General features: G+C 42.9%; 1 protein-coding gene across 1 annotated transcript in view; it reads left to right on the top strand.

Moving 5' to 3' along the window:
- drd2l (dopamine receptor D2 like) overlaps positions 1–25,000 on the top strand; it is a 39,728-nt gene that overhangs the window by 9,739 nt on the left and 4,989 nt on the right. The window contains exons 2-5 of the mRNA XM_036558863.1: positions 8,231–8,650; positions 9,513–9,622; positions 15,884–16,020; positions 23,499–23,704. Of these exons, the coding sequence (XP_036414756.1) occupies positions 8,243–8,650; positions 9,513–9,622; positions 15,884–16,020; positions 23,499–23,704 (861 nt within the window). The 5' untranslated portion in view covers positions 8,231–8,242. The remainder of the gene's footprint in view (positions 1–8,230; positions 8,651–9,512; positions 9,623–15,883; positions 16,021–23,498; positions 23,705–25,000) is intronic.

The raw sequence follows: 25,000 nt of genomic DNA, 5'->3' as shown, positions 1-25,000 counted from the left end.
TGTCGCTTCACTGTTCTCGCCAGTTAAATGGAAGCAAAGGCTTTATTTCCATAGAAAATCCTTCATTTATAGAAACCATTACAGCTGAACTGAGATTACAGCTTCCAGTTCAGCGCTGCAGCCTCTGAATTCCATTCTCACACCAGCTCCACGTGACTCCGCCCACGGGAAATGTAACATTTAATGGCAACATGTAAAAATGAATGCGTCTTGAAGGGGCATTCCAGCCAAAAACTAGAGTTTAATATTTACACCAATCAGCTGTAACATTAAATCCACCTCTTTGTATCTCCACTCTGTCCACTTTATCAGCTCCACTGACCGTATAGCTTCACTCTGTAGTTCTACAGTTACAGACTGTAGTCCATCTGTTTCTCTGATACTTTGTTAGCCCCCTTTTACCCTGTTCTTCAGTGGTCAGGACCCCCATGGACCCTCACAGAGCAGGTACTATTTGGGTGGTGGATCATTCTCAGCACTGCAGTAACACTGACGTGGTGGTGGTGTGTTAGTGTGGGTTGTGCTGGTGTGAGTGGATCAGACACAGCACTCTGTGTATTTTATTTGTGGTGTTTGTGTGTCTCATGTTTATCAGATATAACTGGTTGCTTTTAAACATTTTATTAGTGTGTTGTAACTGTTTATTAATAATTTTTAAAAAAGTATTTAAAGTATGTATTGCCTAATTAATAAAGCAATAAGCCATGAGAGGGAAGGGTGTTCTTAGGCACGACGCGAAGCGGAGTCCCCTTCCCTGTGATAAAATCACTGTAACGCACGGCCTCGAGTGGCTTATTGCTTTTATAAAACGGCGACCAACATAAAATATGATAAAATACACTCTTTTTCAGAAGTTATTATTAATAATAACTGACATAAACAAGTATTTCGCCAAGAAATGTAGTTCCTTTAGAGTGTGGTATCGTTGCTAAGCAACCATTCACTGCTGAATGAGGAGAACGTTCGGTCACCCGTCGCTGTTCACTGCGGTCATTTCATCAGCTTTTTAACTTTTTATTGTATAGCAATGAACATATGATATCACAGCACTGCTTAATGCAAACACCTTTACTTTGTAAGGACTTTTTGGTCACTAAATCACCACCGTGAGTCGTATTTAGCACCAGTCCAGCCCCTCTTCTCACGCTGGGGCTGAGTCTCAAACGGCTCCCTGCTCCCTACATAGTGCACTACATAGGAGTTTAAATACTGGATCCTGCAGCCCAACAGAGCAGAATACAGCTAAGAAACAGTCATTTGGGATTCAGACTCATCCACACTCGATACATGATGCACTGTTTGGCTGTAGAGGCTGGAATTTCTACACTTTCATAGCTAGAACACTATTTAGGGAGTACAGAGCCGTTTGGGACTCAGCCTGGGTTTGACTTCGGACTGAAACACGGACATTTGAAGAGTGTAAAACATTCAAATGACATTTTTGACTGTTATACTGCAGTTTTACAGTTAATCACACTGTAAGTGCTTTAATTCGAGCCTGTGATATTAATGATGGAGCTGTGTAGGCTGTTTGCTATCTTTTAGCCTGTTAGCTAGCTGACCAGCCTGGTTCTAGATAAGATCATAAGTTGCCCCTCAGTTGAAACAAAAACGGGTTCTTACTTCATCAGAACACTCGGTGCTCCATGTGAGCAGCATTGGAGTCAAAGATTAACCATTGACAGCAGTGATACAGAGTTCAGTCGCTGTGAGGTGGTTGTTATGCATATATTGTGGATTTTACAACGGCTTTCAACGCAGCTCAGCCAATCAGACGTTAGGACCTGAGAACTATGTTATAAACTAGTTTTAAACCATTCATAAACACTTTATAATGGTAGCATTATTCTAAAGTGGTACCAACATTTCAAAACAGCTCACATCCCAAAGCAATTGTAGCTCCTCCCACCTTCAAGTTACATCATCAGAGCCGGGTTTTGCTAGTCTTTAAACCTGAAAGTCTCAGTCTAGATTTAAACTGGATTCTTTATTGTCCTCCAAAGAGGAGATTTGTTATCACAGCCACATTGTTCAGGGACATACAGAGGTTTGGAAAAATTATATACATTTGAATAAACACAAAAATAATCAAAACAAACATGAACTACTCTAGAGGCACTGCAGCACCGCTGGAGGACTCAGACAGGCTCGTTTACAGACATAGTGATGGTTACCTTTTTCATTTAGGCCTGTTTGAGTCTGTACATTTTAAACATTCGCCATTAAGTTACATTAAACCTTGATCTTCAGAAAAGCATCAGCTCTGCAGAGCAGCATTAACGCCAGATGAAACAATCAGTTTTCCTTGAAACGTTTCTCTAATGTGAAGGCGTTTCCAAGGTGAAGCAGCCTGGCTGAGTGGGTTTGAGCTCAATGACGCTCCACAGCCTTCCAAGGTAGAACCTTATCTAATCAGGCAAACAGGGTCCACCGTAGTGCACAGTCAGGAGCCACGTTTACCTGCAGCCTAATAATCCGTCAATAATCTAACTAATAGCTCAATCGGAATAGAATGCGTCCATGTAAACACCTCAGTCGGAATAGTCTAGTCTGATTGAGGCCATTTGGAATACAGTTTCCATCTGATTGATCGAGGTGGGTAATCCTGTAAATAATCCGTTAAATAGAAGAATAATATCCGTGTAAACGCCTGTATCTGATTACATTCCCTATCGGAAAGTTTAAGTCCATTCTGATCATGTTCGTCACGTCATAGTGAGAGTTTATACCGTTCAACATGGCGGAGCAGAAACTGGTCTGCAGTGGAGACGAAGTTTATGCTCTGATCTTTAAAAGACGGCGGTGGGACGGACGTCCAGCTTATGTGTCTCAGAACACGACGTCTTCCTCTCGGCCTTCTTTAATAAGGACATGTGAAGGACGTTTTCTGACATCATTTTAAAGTAATTGAAAACACAAGCGCTGCTCACTGCTGCTCATCTCACTCTGACTGGACTCATGTGATGCTGGTTGTCATGGTAACTTCTACACTAAGTTGCTCTCTACACCTGCGCATCATTTTGGATCTGATCATTGTTGTGAGGATGTAAACAGAGATTTTCGTCAGAGTGTTGAGTAGAGTGAGAATAAACACCTCAGTCTGAATCTGTAACTGAATGTTTTTAATCAGACTGGAGGAAATCTCTGCGTGTGAACACAGACACTGAGGAAAACCAGGAGAAGGAGAGGTTGTTAGGATGGTGAAACTGGGGGGGTCGAACCTCCAGTAGGTGAAGAAGAAGTCAGAGGGAGGAAGAAGCCGCTGTAAGTGGTGTGAATAATTAATCAACAGGTTCAGATTTTACACCCAGAGGTCATGTGACTGTAGAGGAAAGGGGGGGGGGTAATGATAAAACTATTCATAGTGTTGGAGGACGACATTAAGAAGACCCGTCTCTCCGTGTTGGTAGATGAGCTGTAACCGACTCTAAATGTAGGTATTGTGATATAAACCGAGTCTGTTCTACAGTTTCTCATTAGGCTGAATGAATAACTGACTCTAAATGTAGGTATTGTGATATAAACCGAGTCTGTTCTACAGTTTCTCATTAGGCTGAATGAATAACTGACTCTAAATGTAGGTATTGTGATATAAACTGAGTCTGCTCTACAGTTTCTCATTAGGCTGAATGAATAACTGACTCTAAATGTAGGTATTGTGATATAAACTGAGTCTGCTCTACAGTTTCTCATTAGGCTGAATGAATAACTCCATGTTTTAATTTCTACTCGAGCACATCAGTGAGTTCAGTCATCTACGTTTTACTGCATCACATTGTAGTCATTAATATTGAGTTCCTAATGCTTGTTTTTGAGTTTAATGTCATCCTGTTTTGCTTTACTCTTCACCTCCCACACTGCACAAAGCTGCATCTTATCAAGGTAAATTATCTTAAATTAATCAATATATATATATAATTCTTCTCATTTTCAGACAGATCTCATCTCATTATAGGATTATTTAACTCATTTCTAGACATTTTTATGACTTGATTTTCGTCAGATTGTTTCACTGGGTTGGCAGATCACAGTGTTGATTTCAAGCACGTTTCTAACAACAAGTATAATCATCTGCCCCACTCTTAAAAATAACGGTTCTTCAAAGGTTCTTTAGTAGAGAAAATGGTTCTATAAATACTCAAAGAACCATTTGCATTATTAAAAGGTTCTGTGCGCATGGTAAAAGGTTCTTTGGACTGATGTAGAATGTGTTGTAGATGGTTCTGTATAGCACCAAAAAGGGTTCTTCTATTCTTACAGACTTGACTTTGTAACAATAGCAGAACCCTTTTTGGAGAAACTATATAGAACCATCTCAGCAATCTGCAATCCGAAGAATGCTTTCACAATGCAATGGATCTTTTAATCACGCAAAGTGTTCGTTTGAGTGTTTATGGTTATGGTTATTCATATAGCTGTACATCACATCACAGTCATGACAGCAGGTCAGGCTTTTATCATTGATCCCTTTATATCATCTACATAAACGTTTGTATTGTGGGTCTCAGAGCGGTTCTGGTGTGAAATGGGCTTGCTGGTGTACTAGCTTTGACATGCTATTAAGTGCAGTAGTATGTGGTTTGGGACGCAGCCTCAGTCTCGCACTGATGGCTGAGAGAGGCAGACTCAGCGAGGCTCTGAGGTCATTCTCTGATTTGTCCATCTCTTCTTAAACTCTCCTTGAAAGGCTCTTCATATAACATGATCCTCATATGTTTCATATCTAAATGCTCCGTTATCTTCATCACTACTTTCAAAACCGCTGCAGCAGCTTCAGCAGCTGTAAACTCTCTGCACGCCGTTTCACACGAGTCTCCAATGTGGACTGAATGAAGAATGAAGGGTTTCCGGCGTGATGGTCAGTAGTTAGTGATTTCCTGAGTGTCCATTGGTCAGTTTCACACAGAATGTAGACGGACACACCAATCCACCAGCTCCACACGGTGAGAGGCAGATGACGTGTATCTCAGCCCCTCTTCATAGGCTCATAACTCCGGATGTGAGTCTCGTATGATCTCGTGATAAGATGGAATGGAAAGGGCGACTCTACAGATTCAGGAAGTGTCTGAACTGGATTTCTGAGCTGGATCATCACAAAGATAGAGGAACACATGAAAAACTCATTTGCAAAAACAGATATAAATCATGTTTTTTTAATTATGCTTATTCTTGTAATGTTGATGTGAACTTGCGGTGCCTTGAAGATGAACAGTAACAGCGTTTGTGCCGTGTTTAGGGTTCAGAATGAGCTGAGTGTTAGAATAACTCACCTCCATCCAACTCACAGCTCCATTTTTATAAGAGGACGTTTATTGATTTTTGCAAACGAACTCTTCATATATAGAAACATCAAATTTGATGCATGGGCGAATGCAGTGTCTCCTTTAGTAGCAGAGAACACTACAAAAATAATAATAGTAATAATATTAATAATAATAGTAATACATTTTACTGATTAATTAAATATGATCAGTGGTTGAATAAAAGGTGTGAATATTACACTGTGAGTGTGTTGATTAATAGGATTAGGTTTGTTCTTGGCTCTTGAAATTAGACAAATGGAGAACACGTTGTGTATAATGGACAATATTAAAATAACTTGCTGTTAATTAATAAATAATAAATAACTAATAAATTGTCTGTATTGAAATTTTCTAGTACTAACATGATGATGAGGATGATGAAGCATGTGAGATATCGTTGGTGGTGTCTTGTGTCTTTACCCATCATGTTTTCTTCCAGTAATCAAACCCTAATGCACTGCTGGATAATCAATAGCCATGATTGATCAGCTTCAGCCCAGAGTTCCATTACTAGCTTCACCGGTCAATTCCATCTTTCTCAGATGCCGATAATGATCCAAGAAGCCCAATCAGGCACAAATAACAGATAATCGCAGTAGCTTTCTTCAATATTTGTAGTACAAAACACACTAAATAATGGTCTTTTGAATTTGCATGATTAAAATATGCAAATGTATGCGTATCATGGCTCACTATAAAAAAGAATCTGTTGAGAGAAAATGTCAAGGCAGCGTGATGAACTATGATTTCTGAATTTCTGAACAGCAGATTTTGCTTAATGAGGTTAATTTGTTTACTAACTCAGACCTGATTGTTCATCAAACATTAGATCATCAATAAAACAATGTTTTTTTAAAGGGTCAGCAGCCGAAATTACACCTCCATCTGTAGAAGGACACCATCATCCCGAGTGACCTATAGTCTGACCCAGTTACCAGGCTTGACATCATGACAATAGAAGAACACGTTTGGTGCTATATAGAACCCCTTTTAAAAAGGTTCTATATAGAACCATATACAACACATTCTCCATCAATGTATCAAAATAGAACCTTTTTTTTTACTAAAGAACCCTTGAAGAACCGTACTTTTTAAGTGTGTACGCCAGCGGATTGTTTTATATCTAATCTTCTTACTGATCTCTCCTGAAACGTCAATGACTTGTACTCTCTTAAAAAGGTTGGGTCCTCAAGGGTTCTTCAATAAAGATAGTGGTTCTATATAGAACCATGAACACTCAAAGAATCATTTGCATGCTTAAAGGTTCTTTGCATGGTGAAATGGTTCCTCAGACTGATGGACAATGTGTGGTGTTTGGTTCTATATAGAACCTTTTGAAAACGGTTTGAATATATAGCACCAAAAATGATTAAAACTTTATCATCGTAAGAACAGCAGAACCTTTTTTGGTGCTATATAGAACAAATATACAACACATTCTCCATCAAGCTGAAGAACGATTTCACCATGTAGAGAACCATTTAACCATGCAAATGGTTCTTTGAGTGTTCATAGTTCTGTATCGAACCATTGTTTTTATTGAAGAACCCTTGGAGAACCCTCTTTTTGAGCAGGGCTTTCTGTCTCCTGTAAGACCCTGTGAGGTATCATGTTCCACCGTGTTAGTTTACAGTGATGGACGTGCAGAGAGCCTGTAGACCTGGGCATGTTCCTCCCTCTGCGAGCGGCTGAGTGGGTTTCTATGTACACATGCACTCTCCGGTGGTCCTGCAGGGTCTTCTGGGTTTCTCTGGCTGAAAGCTCGGACAACGGACAGGTCAGAACAGTGGAGTGGAAAAGGCCAGGCCGAGCAGAACGGCTCTACCGTGTGCGTGTCTCAGAGAGAACAACACGAAAGGGCAAGACAGGCTGCTGCGTAATCCGCGGCTAAATGCCACCGACGCCGGATATCAGGACCTTCAGCTCCGTTCTAGAGTATAAACACAGCACAACCTGGGGGGCTTCATAAAGCAGGAGAACTTAAGCCCAAAGACGAGGATCATCCAGTAACAACGTCCCTCAGCTCTTCTCCTACTGGACAGGCGTGACTTTAGGCTTAAGTTGTCTGGGTTAACTGTTAAAATCCTGATACACCCCCTGATCCTCGGTGACTGCAGGGGGCAGGATTCCTCAGTTAGCCAGATAAGTTAAGCCCAAACTCTCAGCCTGAGCAGTAAGAGATGTCTCTACTGCACAGTTCACACTCTGGGCTCATGTTATATGAGAGCGCAGCTGATTCAGGCGGAGGTCCACCCGACTGCGTGATGTAGGGAGGTGATGGTGGTCTCCTCCTCCGACTGTGTTGAGCGGAGTGAACGTGAGCACAGACTGAGACGGAAATATATGTTTTAAAAACAGATACATTTTGATTCGGCCACTTATTATGCATTTGTACTATGAATATTTGAGCAGCTGCTATTTATTATTTATTAACTTTATTATTTCAAACTATTCAATAACTTCCATTAATTGTACATCAACTAATTATTTTAGTCTAAATGATACTATTTTGATTTATTCAGTATAAACTGTAGCTTATCTGGCATTTACTATGAATAATTCAGTAATTGCAATGAATTATTCAGCATCTACTGTAAATGATTCAGTATTTACTATGAATTATTCACTATTTACTACTAATTACTTTTTAAATTAAATCTACTATGAATTATTTGCATCTACTATAAATTATTCAGTATCTAATATGAATTACTCAGCATCTACCATGAATTATTCAATATTTACTATGAATTATTCAGTATCTATTATTAATTATTCAATATTTACTATAAATGATTCAGTACCTACTATAAATTATTCATTATCTACTATGAATTATTCAGTGTCTACTATGAATTATTTAGTATACACTATTTAAATTTACTTTGAGATGTGTTTGTTTATATATTTGCTCTCTTTGTTCTCAGAGGACGTTAACGATGCCTGTTCTGAACCTGATGGGAGACTCCGCCCCTGATCCTTCGCTCACCCCCTCTCTCTCTCCATCCACCTCCTCCTCTTCTTCCTCTTCCTCTTTCTCTCTTCCTTCACTCTCCTCCATCTCTTACTCCTCCCTCTACCCCTCCTCCCTCCCTCCATCCCTCTCCTCCTCCCTCTCTCCCTCTAACTGCTCGCTCGCCCCCTCCCCCTCCTCCCCTCCCTATAACTTCTACGCGGTGTTGCTGGTGCTGCTGATCTTCTGCGTGGTGTTCGGGAATGTTCTGGTGTGTGTGGCCGTGTCGAGGGAGAAGTCGCTCCAGACCACCACCAACTACCTCATCGTCTCCCTGGCTGTGTCTGACCTGCTGCTGGCCACGCTGGTCATGCCCTGGGGCGTCTACCTGGAGGTCAGAACACCTGAGCCGCAGTGCTCTCCAGTCTCGTTTCACACTGCTGTAATAGTCGGTTACTAATTAATGGTGCACATTAACTGACACTAAGGTGTTAATGATTAGTGGCTTATTTTAAAGAGCCCATATTCTATGATTTTTTTATATATTTGTGTGATACACTGCGCATCCAAAAGTCTGTAGACTCCAGCAAATGGGGGGGGGCTAAACTGCTGTAGGCTGAATGGGGGGGGGCTAAACTGCTGTAGGCTGAATGGGTGGGGCTTAACATCTTCAGGCTGAATGGGTGTGGCTAAACTGCTGTAGGCTGAATGGGTGGGGCTAAACTGCTGTAGGCTGAATGGGCGGGGCTTAACATATTCAGGCTGAATGGGTGGGGCTAAACTGCTGTAGGCTGAATGGGTGGGGCTAAACTGCTGTAGGCTGAATGGGGGGGCTAAACTGCTGTAGGCTGAATGGGCGGAGCTTAACATCTTTAGGCTGAATGGGTGGGGCTAAACTGCTGTAGGCTGAATGGGCGGGGCTTAACATCTTCAGGCTGAATGGGTGGGGCTAAACTGCTGTAGGCTGAATGGGTGGGGCTAAACAGTTGTGTGCTGAATGGGTGGGGCTAAACAGTTGTGTGCTGAATGGGTGGGGCTAAACTGCTGTAGGCCACTCATATGCAAATGTGTACATGGTTGTGACGTCACTGTAATGAATTCAAAATAAGTGCCCTGGTGAGTGAACAGTATTATATGAGTACAGATCAGATACATCAGACTGCAAACTAGTGGCTCTTTAAACTGCTGCTCTGTGAAGTAACCGCTGTCAGTGGGCGGAGTCTGAGTGTGTACTGAGCGCGCTCCGTCTGTTTCAGGTTGTCGGTGAATGGAGGTTCAGCCGAATCCACTGTGACATCCTCCTCACTCTGGACGTCATGATGTGCACGGCCAGCATCCTCAACCTGTGCGCCATCAGCATCGACAGGTCACTGATACAGCACTCTTCATCACTCCTCATCCTCACTCTTCGTCATCACTCATCCTCACTCTTCATCATCACTCCTCATCCTCATTCTTCATCACTCCTCATCCTCACTCATCATCACTCCTCATCCTCACTCTTCATCATCACTCCTCATCCTCATTCTTCATCACTCCTCATCCTCATTCTTCATCATCACTCCTCATCCTCACTCTTCATCACTCCTCATCCTCACTGATCATCACTCCTCATCACTCCTCATCCTCACTCTTCATCACTTCTCATCCTCATTCTTCATCATCACTGCTCATCCTCACTCTTCATCATCACTCCTCATCCTCACTCTTCATCATCACTCCTCATCCTCACTCTTCATCATCACTCCTCATCCTCACTCTTCATCACTCCTCATCCTCACTCTTCATCATCACTCCTCATCCTCACTCTTCATCATCACTCCTCATCCTCACTGTTCATCATCACTGCTCATCCTCATTCTTCATCACTCCTCATCCTCATTCTTCATCACTCCTCATCCTCACTCTTCACCATCCTTTATCATCACTCTTTATCACCACTCATCACTCATCACTTTATCATCACTCTTCATCCTCACTTCTCATCCTCACTCTTCATCACTATTCACTTTTCATCATCACTCTTCATCACTCTTCATCCCTCTCCTCCTCTCCATCATTTTCCATCCCTCTCCTCCTCATCATCACTCTTCATCCCTCTCCTCCTCTTCATCCCTCCTCATCCCCCTCTGCCGGTGTGGTGTTGGTGGTCCAGCTCAGCTGGTGTTGAGGTGATGAATAGTGAGACTGTCCTGCGTTGCTGACGGATTCAATCAGAATGATAATTGCGCTCTCATTACCACTCAGTCAATACGCTGTCAATACCTTCATCTGCTCCTCCGCTCTCCCTCAGCCCGTCTGACCTGAATTCATCCGCAGATTAAACCCACTCCAGGCAATTACTTGTGTGAGATTGAGAGGAGCCCCCAACAGCAGCGAGTTATGAATTATAAATCCATCAGAGCGCTGGAGGTGCTCTCAGCGTGCGGTTAGAGTTCCCACTGATTAAAGCCAGAGTCACAAATGTGCTGAAGTCAGGAGTGTAGTGTCCATGTTACAGCAGGAGCCACGCAGCTCCAGCATATTCATCAATTCATACCTCACGGGCATCATTAGAGGGAAACAGGGCTCCGAAAGTGGCGTAAGTGTTTATTTATTAATGTTTATAGACTTGAGATGGACGTACAGGAGAACATGTGCAGAGACAAAAAGTCAGTGATCACCAAATCGGGAAATCACAGAAATTACAAGTTCAAAAATCAAGTCAAAGTTTATTTACTTAGTGCTTTCCACAACAGGTGTGGTCACAAAGCAGCTTCACAGAAAAATCCGGGTCCGAGCCCCCATGAGCGTCGCGACAGTGGCAGGAAAAACTCCCTAAGAGTAAGAGGAAGAGACACTGAGAGGAACCAAGACTCAAAAGGGGAACCCATCTTCCTCTGAACGACACCGGATAGCAAACAATAACACAACAGCAAAATGAACAGAGAATAAGGTTTTAACATTAATATAAAATATTAAAGTGCAGAAAATGGGGAAAAACAGGTGAAGCATGTCTCTGATTAAACAGACTGAGTCTGTGCAGCAGCAGCATCATCGGGAGGGTCAGTTCATGCAGGTGAGGTTTGCACAGTGTTGTACAGCATGAAGCTCAATGGTGGTCAAGCCGGTCCAGAAGGCTGGTGAGCAGTGGCACCTGATCAAGGCAGAAGAAGCAACAGCATCAGACGCACAGGATGGTCAGCTGTTCAACTCGGCAGAGAAAGGAAACACACAGAGAGTCAGTTCTGTACAGAGAGACTGACCACAGATTACAGGGTTAACAGAGCAGCAGAGACTCCGGCAGGTCTAGATATTACAGCCTCACTAAGAGGGAGAAACCAGTAAGGTAACAGAGACCTGAGGCTCCCTGAGACTGGGGGAGAACTGGGGGAGCGGCTGAACAGAGTGGACTGCTGTGTCTGATCCACTCACACCAGCACAACACACACTAACACACCACCACCACGTCAGTGTTACTGCAGTGCTGAGAATGATCCACCACCCAAATAGTACCTGCTCTGTGAGGGTCCATGGGGGTCCTGACCACTGAAGAACAGGGTAACAAAGTATCAGAGAAACAGATGGACTACAGTCTGTAACTGTAGAACTACAGAGTGACACTATACGGTCAGGCAAGGGCCAGATTGTACTTTGTTAAGATTCCTGAGGGCTGAAATATTATTCACAAGTAATTTTACTATTACATTTATATTATTACTAAGTTTTCAGAATATCAGCGCGTAGAATCTGAGCTTCCTGTGAGCTGCTGTGTTTCCTATCACTGTATAAAAGAAGCACGAGGCTCCTGTTATTGCTGTATCACTCATTCAGAGCAGTTTGGATCTTCAAGTGTGTTTAACAATGAAACTATTTAAGAGTAAAAATAAAACATGACTAATGTATTAATTATGTTTCTATTCAAAACATCTTTTGTGAGACAAACTAAACAGTAATTTTATTTAATAATCACATTTCTTGGTTTTGTTACATATCAAATAAATGCAGCGACAGCGTTAAGAAATCACTTTATGATACGAGAAGAGCAGATTAAACTGCGTAAGTAGCCGTTATTGTTCCACCTTAAAGGGTGAATATTTACTGACCTGATATGAGGCTCGTTTTCTGCGTCTCTCGATGAAAAAGTTCAAATTTCCATCTAAATCTGTGTCTCTCAGTGTTAGTCTGAGCTTTACGGCTCAGTCTGGACTAAATGTGGTCAGTAAATGAAGCTGCAGGTCAGTCAGAGAAGAAAGGCTCTTCAACTTTAGCTACTTCGTTACCGCAGTGCAGTTACACTGTAATCTTACAGCACTGCTGCCACCAGCAGGTGAAAGGAGGAACTGCAGTGCACTGGCTGGCGGGCCACTTATAACACACTCTAAAACAGAAACCATGGGCCGATTAAAATCTGCCCACGGGCCGCGTTTGGCCCTGGGGCTGGACTTTGGACGCCCTTAGGAGCTGATAAAATAGGCAATGAGTGTAGATACAAGCAGGTGGACTTAATGAAGTGGCCAGTCAGTGTATGATCCTGATACTACAGGTACAGCAGTGAAACCATTAAGTCCTCAGATGTTTAGCCAGCTGCTAAACATCTGTGCTTTATTTGTGGGATTTTCACAGATAGCAATAATTATACAAGAAAGTATTGATTAATAATATCAGCCTGTATATCAGTGAGGCTCTAGTCAACAGCAGTCAGTGAGCTGGAGAGCCGCTGTTTATCTCAGTGGTTCCCAGTTCCACACTGGACTGCAGGCAGTAAATGTGAGTGTTTTCCAGCTCTAACTCACCTGACTGTTCATGAAAGGCTTCATAATCATAGTCTGAGTTGGAGTGTATGGTACATGGGGTCCCTGAGTAGCTCTGAGTTATCAGTACCTCATTATCTGCACTGATCTGTGTTAGTACATGTCAGGGGACGTAAACGTGGTGCTACGCTACACAGTGTGAACTGGAAACGTGAGAAGCTGATTGAGTTCCACACAGTCAGTACGGCTTGTTCTACAGCCTTTAGCGTCACCTCTGAAACCAGCTGTTTCTACAGGAACGTTTCATCCACCCACATGGATCATAAATGGTAGTCATCATCAACGTTGTGGTAAAAGCCACACATTACAGTAGTGTTTGTAATTTTCCTGTAACAGTATAATTCTCACAATCACATTATCATTAGTTAATGGCGCCGTATACGATTCTGGAGAACTGTTGATGTTTGAACTCAACAGCAAAACAAATACACCTCTCCCTTCAGTGCTCCTTCAGAAGCTCCACCACCCAAATTCATGGACGCACATTGCCAAGGCGAGCAATGCTGGGCTAGCAAACTTGTTTTTTTGGTCCTCATGGTCATAAAACTTCACAAACATTGTACAGTTCAAAACTATGATATAACGTTAGAGTGAACAACGGCACAGCAAGTAATGTAGCTAACGTTAGCTAGGCTGTGGGTTAGCAAACTGTCACTACAATTGCTGCTGTGAAGCTAACCAGTCGCTGTCACAAACATTCGCAAACAGGACAAAACAATTCGGACCTGCTGGTTCTGTGAAACAGTGGAAATAAGTTAATGCTGCTCACCTGTCAAGCAGAAACAGAGCAGCCTCCTCATCCCTTTTCATACATTTCAGCTCTCCATGAAACCCCTTAAAATCCCCTTAAAAATAGAAAGGCTTGTTATTCATTAACTACAGGGACTTCAATGCAAACGATCTGAGCCATTCTTAGGTTATAGAAGTGTGTATTAAACCTTTGGGCCCACTAAGGGACTCTGGCCTTTTAAGGGGTTAAATGGTGCAGCAGTTGCATTCCAGCGCCTCAGCTTCTTGTTTGAATTTTTCCGTTCCACCTTAAATCACGCGACATGAACTCTTTGACCAATCACAGACGCCTCTGCCGTGGCATGACAGCAACCAAGATGATGGATTGGCCATGTTTAAGCAAGCACTAAACAGACCATAATCTCAAAAGCAGCTTAAACTCGGCTGAGAACCCAGCTGTGCAAAAGCAAAGGTCAAACACAGGCTAACAGGCATGTACAGACAACAAAAACAGAGTCAAAAAGCAGGCCAAAAAGGTCAGAACACGAACAAAACAGAGTCAAAGGGTCAGGCAGAAGTGACCGGCAGAAGTCACAAACCAAGAAAACAGCGGAAAACAAACGGCTGGTAAAGCACAGCAGGCTGACACGATACTTCACCATGTGAGTGTGAACACAGACAGGTTATCTGTGGTGAGATACAGGTGGTGGAGATCAGTAATCAGGGGAGGCAGAGCGTGGATAGGGGGACAGTACTGAGTCTGGTGTCTGGTGACCTCCCAGAGGATTCTGGGAGTTGGAGTTCTCACAGAGTGAGGAGCAGTGGTTTCAGCGGAGCCGGAGAGAGACGTGACAAAGACGTTCTGCCTGTTTTTCCCTCCGTGAATAACATGGCGAACGTTTTTAAAAGCTCGTGTTGTGTCTGATACGAAAAAATCATGTCTGAATATTTAGCATTTGCGTGTTGTGTATTGGTGTTGCGTTCGGTGTGTAAAGGCCTTCAGTCCTTTTCTCATTTAAACGAAAGTTATACAGCAAATAGCAGCACAATCTGAGCACGTGCAGCGTCAGAGTCTCCACAGTGCTGCTCTTAAAGCGCTGATGACTGTAGTTCATCCATTCAGCTGTGATGAAAACACGTTCAGCGTTTATTGTTTGCAGCACGGCCTTGGTTAGAAGACCCCGTTCCACCCTGCCCCCCCACCCGCCCCCGACAGCAAGGCTGATCTTTTACCTTCACTAATTAAATGAAACACTTATTCTGCTGTTAATCGTGACTGCAGAGAGTTATAAGCCGTAATTTCGCACCTTTTCACCGTAGAATTGACTTTCATTAACACTTCACCCTTAAAACAGGTTATTGGTTAAGGGTTCTGTAGTAAAGACGATGAACCATGAACACTCAAAGAACCATTTTCATGCTTAAATGGTTCTCTGTAGGGTGACATTGTTCTTTAAATTCATGGAGAATGTGTTGTATATGGTTCTAAAAGGTATAAAAGGTAGCTGTAGTTATGACGTTAAGCTTGTCATAATAGAAGAACCCTCTTTGGAACCACTTCTCCATCAATCTGAAGAACCATTTCATGATGCAAAGAACGCTTTAATTATGCAGATGGTTCTTTGAATGTCCATGGTTCTACCAAGCTTATACCCCATCAATTAGCATGGTGCTATCTGCATGAATACATCTATAAATATGGACAGAAGTATGAACAAAATTCAGGTATAAATGAGGCTATCACTGATTATATCAGTAATCGAGTAGTCCAGCAATTATTTTGACGATTAATTTGTATACAGTTTATAACAAGCTGGATATTTTTATTAATATGATTAATAAAACACAATATAACATAATTCTGAATATAATAAAAGTGTGTAACATGCGTTAGTGAGATCCTGCTGGTGTGGGTTTCCTCTCTTTCAGTGATGCCCCAAAAGCAATCGCTGAGCTCACTGCTCCCCCTTGTGGAGACTGTTCAGAGTGCTGAGCATGACTTTGTAATGACCCTGTGTGTCATTCAGAGTGTACAGTTACTGATTTCTATAAAATAGTCTGAACATGACGCACATAACATTAATAATAATGTTTCGGGGCTGCAGGTACACGGCTGTTGCCATGCCGATGCTGTATAACACGCGGTACAGCTCCAGAAGGAGGGTGGCTCTGATGATTGCGGTGGTTTGGTTTCTCTCCTTTGCTATTTCCTGCCCCCTGCTGTTCGGACTTAATAACACAGGTATGACCACTCAACACACTCTGTACTCAACACACTCTGAACTCAACACACACTACTCAACACACTCTGTATTCAACACACTACTCAACACACACTGTACTCAACACACATTGACTCAACACACACTGTACTCAACACACTACTCAACACACACTGAATTCAACACACTCTGAACCCAACACACTACTCAACACACTACTCAACACACACTGTACTCAACACACTCTGAACTCAACACACTCTGAACTTAACAGTCTGTACTCAACACACTCTGTATTCAACACACTACTCAACACACTCTGTACTCAACACACTACTCAACACACACTGTACTCAACACACTACTCAACACACTCTGAATTCAACACTAATCCGCACACTACTCAACACACACTCTACTCAATACACACTGTACTCAACACACTACTCAACACACTCTGTACTCAACATAGTCTGTACTCAACACACTCTGAATTCAACAGTCTGTACTCAACACACTACTCAACACACTCTGTACTCAACACACTACTCAACACACACTGTACTCAACACACATTGACTCAACACACACTGTACTCAACACACTACTCAACACACACTGAATTCAACACACTCTGAACCCAACACACTACTCAACACACTACTCAACACACACTGTACTCAATACACACTGTACTCAACACACTACTCAACACACTCTGTACTCAACACAGTCTGTACTCAACACACTCTGAATTCAACAGTCTGTACTCAACATATTCATAGCACACTTTCTGTACTCAACACACTCTGTTTCAGGGCTGGCCAGTGTGTGAGTATTTTCAGTGTATGTGTAGTTTTTTTAGATATAAAATTTTGTTCACACTGGGCTCCTTTGTGGCTTGAGGTGCCTTTTTTGAGTGTATCAATGGAAGGGATGTGTTTTTTTTTAGCATGTTTTTAATATCTTCGTAATTAATAGATCATTTTCCAAACAATCTAATATTAACATTAAATAATATTAAAATATATTTACACTGTGTTAGTTTCAGAATTCCCTCAACCTTTTGTGTTTACTTCCTTTGTGAGTCTTAATTAGTGGGTAATTATTAAGATCAAATATATATATATATATATATATATATATATATATATATATATATATATTAGGGCTCTACATGGTTTATGGTTTGTTAAGTCCATTTTCATTGGTGGCAGCTCTACACAGAACACATCTTTAATACAGAACACATTTTCATTTTAAACACATAAAGCAGTTTTTTGACTTCAACACTGAGCCTTGAACCTCAGTGAGAGTCACAGTGGTTATTTCAGTGAATCAAATGAGATCTGAAGGAGTTTGAATGTGATTTACTGCGTGTCGCACATTGACAACATTAACAGTGTCAGAGTTTAGTGAATATTGAATTTCTGATGAACGTACTGAAGCTTGATTAGCATTAAGGTTAATTAGCATTAGGGCTTTGTTGTGGGGACGTAGGGCTCAGAGCGGCGCTGTGTAGGAAGAGTTTTACACACGCAGGCGAGGAGTTGCATCAGCAGCTTACAGATGCCTTCCTGAATCTTTAATTTTGTACTGAAAAGCGAGTTTCGTCTCTTTTGTTGTTTTCCTCATTGTTTACTCTTAAAGGCAGTGACACAGCGAGGCCCAACGGGGTCCTTTTCCTATAGAACCACAGCATTAAAGGCGTGTGTACTTTTTACAGTTATCTATTTCTGCTTTTGAATATTTGAACAGCTATACATGGTTTGTTATTTGATTAATTAATGATTATTTTATTTTACTTATTGTGGAATCTTTGAAAGACTGTGCACCATTTGTTAGTCACTTTATATATTTTAAATATTGTATATATTTTAAAAGTCAAATAAAGCTGCGCTTATTTCCGTGTAAAGCGCTGGCAGTGTCATGCGTCCTGGGTGATCTGATTATGAGTGGACAGTGCTGAGTCTCAAAGACGCTCTGTGGTCAGGGGCACATTCAGTCTCATAACGTTGTGCTGCAGTTTCCAGGTTGAACGACATGTCGAAACAGTGTGAAACGCTATGCAGTAGCTTTGAGGTGTGTTTTCTCTGGTTTGATGGGCGTGTCAGAGCTGTCACCCAATCAGCAGCGACGTGTATATAATATCTATACAGTATCTAATAAAGTCCTCTATAAATGCTGCTGCTGCAGCTTGGTGTTTGCAACTGTTGAAGACGTTAAAAGACATATTTTGAAGTATTAAACACAAAGTATTTAAATTCTTCGTAAAAGGACACCAAGAATGGTCTTCTGAGCTGCCACAGTTGCAACGCATACATAACACAACAGAGAGTTCAGTGACCAGAGGTCTGTTTTCAGTCCCGCACCTGCAGAACATCGGATCTTTTGTCCCGCTCCCGCCCACAACCCAATCGTTTAGTCCCACCCCCACCCGCACAGCTCCGTCAAGGCAACTGACATCCAGTATCTGACACAGTCTATTCACAAACACATTATTCTATTCTTATTCCATAGATTCTACTCTTTTCATAAAGGTTCCATATAGAACCATATACGACACATTCTCCATTAATCTGAAGAACCATTTCACCATGCAGAGAACATGTGAATCATACAAAGGGTTCTTTGAGTGTTCACAGTTCTGTATAGAACTTTACTAACGAACCCTTGAAGAACCATCTTTTTAAGAGTGTAGGATGACCATAAAAAGAGCATTTAGGTTTTAGTTTTTCAAATAAAGCGTTTTTTTAGGTTTCATATCTTTTCGGGTAACTGCTGTCGATCTCAGACAGGTGTGTTAATTAGTCTACCAGGTGATCCTGCTTAAAGGGAAACTTGCTTAACGAGATTGTTCCACTTCATTAAGCACGTCTCAGTTCTCATACACTACGCAGAGGAAGAAAGATGAAGAGTGAAGAGTGTGAAATAGTGCAATGTCTTGCAAAAGGCATGAAAAAAATTATATTTCATAGAAACTGAAGAGAAATCATCAGACTGTGAAAAGACGTGAGTGACTCAGAGCAGAGAGGAATACGGACAGATGAAGGCTTATTAGGGGAAGTTTCTGTCAGGCAGTCGAATGGTATGGTGACGTCCCTGTGCCATCAGCCAGGCAGGTGCGGGGGTGAGGGGGTGGGTGGGGACGGCGGAGCTGTGAGCTTCTTCAAGGTATCTGGACCTGAGGGTTGATGTCGGGGCAGTGTTTTTCTTTCTTTTGGCCTGCTGAGTGTAGGACACGCCTCTTTGGTCCTGTTTTTTGTTCTTTTTTGGGGTTTTGTGTTGGGGTCATGTCTTAAGCTGGTCCAACACTACTCGATTTTTCGCCCAATTTTACCCTGATTTGCCCCCAGATTTTCATAATCTGAAGCGATTCTCCAGGTCAGGAGCTCGATCAGAAGCAACTGACGGTGCGGATGATCTGGAGAAACGAGTGTATCTTTAGCCCCCCGATCAGATCAAACTCTGGAGAGATCAGAGACCCTCAGATATTAACAAACATGTTTGATTTTTACGACTCAAAACGTTCATGAGTCCTGCAGTGTGAGGCGGTCAGAGATGAACTCAGTGAGGGATTCAAACAGCCAATCAGAGAGCTGGAAGAGCGGAGAGAAAGGAGAAGAAATCCTTAAACATACTGACTATTTAGGAAAAACAAAAACGGCATCTGCATAATAATATGGAATACAATATATAAATTGTTTTTCAGTTTTTGGCATAATTTGAAAATGCCTGTTGCTCTTCACATAGCGTGTAAATTTCATGATGAATGGACCAAAAGAAACGGCCCAAAATGACTTGGAAAACCATCTGGTTCCATTGACTTACATTAAAAGTAAAGTATGTTTTTTCCTTCTCCTGTAAAGTTACCATTTTGGAGATACGAGGTTTTGTTGCACACACACACATTAAACATACCAGTTGCTGGTTTGTTTAATTAGAGGACTAATTGAATGTGCTGTGTGTGCAGCTTTAATTGTTTTGTATTATTTTGTGTGGCTGTCAAGTTGCATGAGAATAATGTTGCATGCAACTCACAACATGCAACTAATTGCATGATCATTAAAAAGGCAGCCTTACAGATAAAAAATGGTAATGTTTAAATAAATTATAACTGTTTTGAAACATAAACCACATGAGTCTGTCTCTGAGTCAATCTTGGGGACGTAATAATGCACAAGAAGAATGTGGGGTATGGGCTCTTTAACACTCCTGACTTCAGAAGAAACGCTGCCCCCCCCATCCCCCCATCCCCTCTTCAGCACAAATGTTTGTCTGATCACGCCTCTCTAAAGAGCGGAACACACTCCGGCCCCTGAGAGTGGGAGTGTGTGTGTGTGTTGTGCTCCTCGAGGGGGATTATCTAACGCGGCGGCGGGCGGCTGCATCCAAATCACCGGCTTCTTCTCCGGCTCGAGATGCAGAGCGTAACCTGAGTGTCAGGCCTCCAGAACCTTCCGCCGCCCTCTGCGTTCGCAGGTACGGAGGTGCTGACGTGAGCAGCGCGACTCTCATCTGCCCGCTCGGGCCTCTTTAAGTGCCCCGTCTCTGCCTCTCCGAGGACGGAGCGCCGGAGCGGCAGCTCAGGGTTTAAACAGCTTCGAGTGTTTCACGGTTTAAAGCTCCTGAAGGCTCTCGAAACGCCTCACAGCCTCCGCGCCCACCCTGCACCCCCCTCCGTCTTTGTGGGGCTTGTTTTGTTTTCTTATCATTCATTTTCTTTTCTACACACATTTTTATTTCTGTTATTTTACAGTTTTTTATTTTTACCCAGTTTTCTCTACATTAATGTTCAGCTCCACCAGTTAGAATCTCTCAGTTCAGTTCATACATACATACATCATCTAAACCGCTTATCCTTCTGGGTCGCGGTGGGGTGCTGGAGCCTATCCCAGCTGTCATTGGGCGGAAGGCAGGATACACCCTGGACAGGTCGCCAGTCCATCGCAGGGCAGACAGACAGACATACACATTCACAGTCACTCACACCTAGGGGCAATTCAGCATGTCCAATCAGCCTGACTGCATGTTTTTGGACTGTGGGAGGAAACCGGAGAACCCGGAGGAAACCCACGCAGACACAGGGAGAACAGGCAAACTCCACACAGAAATGACCCTGGCCACCCGGTCAGTTCAGTTCGAGATTCTTTATTGTCATAACAAATAAAGCTACATTAGCACTGCCGGAGCAGCTGACATAATAATAATCAATAAATTCAAGTCAAGTTAAATTTATTTATATAGCTCCTTTTACAGCAGATGTTGCCACAAAGCAGCTTTACAGAGAATCCGGGTCCACGCCCCCAGTGAGCAAGCCTTGGCGACAGTGGCAAGGAAAAACTCCCTCAACAGGAGGAAGAAACCTTGAGAGGAACCAGACTCAAAAGAGGAACCCATCCTCCTCTGGTCGACGCCGGATAACAGCACAGACACAAAACAGTATAAGTGGGTACAGTTTAACACCACTGTGCAGTGCGCCGGCCGCATCTCAGGTCAGACCCTCTTAGGACAGGCAGCCGCTCAGCTCAGGGAAAGAGGGGGAGAGGGAAAGAGGGGGGGATGGGGGGAGGTAAGAGGGACATAGTTAGGAAAACAAATTAACCAAAGGCTCGACTAAACAGGTAAGTTTTTATCCTAGACTTAAAGATGGAGGCTGTGTCTGAGTCCCGAACACAGACTGGTGGGCTATTCCAAAGCTGGGGGGCGTGGTATGAAAAGGCTCCTCCCCCTGACGTAACTTTATTTATTCCGGGTACTAATAATGAGCAGCACCTTGTGATCTAAGTGGGCGTGTTGGTTGATAATAGGAAATAAGGTCACTGAGGTACTGAGGAGCATGAAAAACTATGAAAAACTAAGCTATATATGTGTGTGAATATATTTACACACACCTATATATTCACTCACACATATTACAGAGGCACAGTGCTTCCGTACTGTGAGGGCGAAGGCCGCAACATGCTTTGCAGGATCGTAGACCCTGTACAGCCTGTGCTTGTTTGTCTGACCACACTTACGCTAGCCTGGATTTCATACGTCCTCTGCGCCTTCTTAAGAGGTTTGTGTAGGATCGCTGCTCTTGCTGTCCGTTTTACAGCGTGGACACTGCACGTTGTCCCAGAGACGCCTAAAACAGTAACGAGAAAGCGCAGGTCCCCTTTTAGCTCAGCTAAAACAGTGACGAATGACTCTTTAGTTCCCTTAACTGGGTATCTTTTCCATAATTTCAAAATACAGAGTTCACATGAAAAAAGGGGATTTACATATATTAGCAACCATCTGGGATACCATAACAATGGCCTAGCAACACCTTAGCAACCACCTGGGATACCACCGCAAGAGCCTAGCAACTCCTTTGCAACCACCTTTGATACCACCGCAACAGCCTAGGAACACCTTAGCATCCACCTGGGATAACACTGCAACAGGCTAGCAACACCTTAGCAACCACCTGGGATAGCATAGCAACAGCATATCAACCCTGCTGAACATAAAATGAATCATAAAAACCATTAAATGTTTCTGTTGGTCTGTTCCTGGTTTTGAATACGTTACTAATGGGTTTGTGTGTTTCCTGATGAATTAATATTACGGTGGTAATATCTAGTGGTTTAACAGGTGTTCTAGGACTGATTCCAGATGCATTTGATGGTTTCCTAATGGGATCTTAAGGTGTCCTACAGGACACTAGTGGTCTCTAATGGGTAATTCCCATTAGAAAGCAAAACCATCCGTCTTTAATCTTAATGATTCTAAAGGTCTTTTCTCAGCAGGGAACACCTTAACAACCACCTGAGATACCATAACAATGGCCTAGCAACACCTTAGCAACCACCCGGGACACCATAGCAATGGCCTAGCAACACCTTAACCACCTGGGAAAACATAACTTGACCTGTGAACCACATGGCTTTGTTTTTGTTCTGCCACATTAAATGGTCTGTGATTGGTCGTTTTGCATGTCAGTCATGCGGTCCTTTCCTGTCAAAGACGGTGGTTCTCTAGTTCTACTCAGGGCGGCTTGCGAGTCTGTATTTCAGCTCCGTTTAACACAGCATGTAGTTGAATTTGAACCTCCTGTATTTCCAAACTAATGAAGTTGTTTTAGTGTTTTGCAAAGAAGCTGGAGATCTTCTGCCTGATCACTGCTGTACTTCAGCGCTAGAATCTCACACCTCCTGACGACAGGGCTATTACAGTTTTGGTTTCAGTTTAGTTTCCGTTAGTATTAAGGCTGCATTAATAGTTTTAGTTTAGTTTTTATTTAGTCTCCGTGTCAGTTTTGGTGTTTAGCAGTACGATGGACGCTGTGATAGCAGGTATTCGGTAGCAGGCTGAGCTCAGTGTTCCTTAAAGACGGCCGAACACAGAAACACCATTCTAAAAATTAATTTGTGTTTTTGAAACCCGTCGTTTTTATTTTTTAGTTACCAGAGTCTCCGTGGTTCTCGGGGAGTTTGTGACTCTGTGGTTCTGCCTGCTTGTCTCTATTCAGCGAGTCTGGAGGGAAAGGACTGCAGCTTTGCTGACCCGGCCTTCGTGGTCTACTCATCTGTCGCCTCCTTCTACATTCCCTTCATCGTGACCCTGCTGGTGTACGCGCAGATCTGCGTGGTGCTGCGCAGGCGAGGCAGACGGACGGCGCCACCCCGCAGACACGGCCTGCGCTCCGAGCCCGCAGACGCTCTCCGACAGCACAAGGTGGGAGTAATTCATTCATCACTATCACTGATTTTATAGATATCAGCACATAATTGTCTCATTTACACCTCTGCTGTGTTCTGTTGTGTGCAGGGTAGTATTTTATACGCTGGTGCCAAAGAAGATTTTCCAATTTATGAACGTGAAAATGACAATGAATGATTCTGATTCAGATTCTGATTCAGATTCTGATATGATAAGAATAATATTCACCATGAAAAGGCAAAACTAGATTCAGAATCACTTTGTTGGCCGAGTTCTCTTAAGCCGGTTTTCCACTGCACAGTACCAGCTCGACTCGACTCCCGTTCTTGGTTCTCCTTCAGGCACCTCCAGTGCGGTGCCAAGCGAGCTGAGCCGATACCAAAAGGTGACATAAAAACCCTGCAGACTGCTGATTCGTCGGAGAGCATCACTAAACACATATGCTAATGTTAGCTACCAGGTTAGCATAGCCTCTTGCGTCACCTTTGGGCAATCAGAATCATCTTGTTATCGGAATGCTGCTGTAGAGGCCTGTGCAGGACTATTTCCCACAGAAAATGGGAATCATTTGTCCGTCTCCCACTCACAGCCGGAGTGTTTTGTCCCACTTCTGCCCGCACAGATCCATCAAGACAACTGACATCCAATATCTGACACAGTCTGTTCAAAACCACAATATCCTGACATAACAGGTCAGTCGTGGTCGTCAGGCTCACTGTGAGTAACTTCACCAAACGCTGTTTATTCACCATTTAAACACAGAGCAGGAATTAAACCACAGAGCGGTTAGTTTTGGTGTTCTGCTGGGCAGCTGTGGCCGTCGGACTGAAGGCTCCGCCTCTGTGAGCTGCGAGAATCTGCGTGTTGTTGATCGGCTGCTTTACAGCTCTTTAGAACGACTTCATTCATTTTAGCTGTTTTATTGTTATCATTCATATTCTGTTTATTTATGATTTAGCGATCGTTCTACTTTATTCAGGCTGTTCATTAATCTGCAGGGTTTCTTTTCATGTGTGCTTTGTCCCGCTCCCGCCTGCAGGGGGCTCGATATCCGCCCGCTCCCGTGCACAACACTGAAAAGTCCTGCGCTGCAAGATGTTGGGCTGTGTGGGTCTCGTGGGTCCAGTTTCCCAAACTCTCCCGTCTTTTTCAGCAGTCTTTTGTCTCACTGCCATCAGCCTCTTTTGAACAACATTCGTCACCATCACGTCACATCAGTTTCATGTGGCGTCACTATGACGACCAGCTATATTGATGGGGAGCCATATCTGCAGGGGAAAACAAAGTAGCTGGTACCAGAAGCGAGTAGAG

The sequence above is a fragment of the Colossoma macropomum genome, unplaced genomic scaffold (genome assembly GCF_904425465.1).
Source record: "Colossoma macropomum unplaced genomic scaffold, Colossoma_macropomum, whole genome shotgun sequence".
In the NCBI taxonomy this organism is placed as follows: Eukaryota; Metazoa; Chordata; class Actinopteri; order Characiformes; family Serrasalmidae; genus Colossoma; species Colossoma macropomum.
This window is presented reverse-complemented; position numbering and strand designations above follow the sequence as displayed.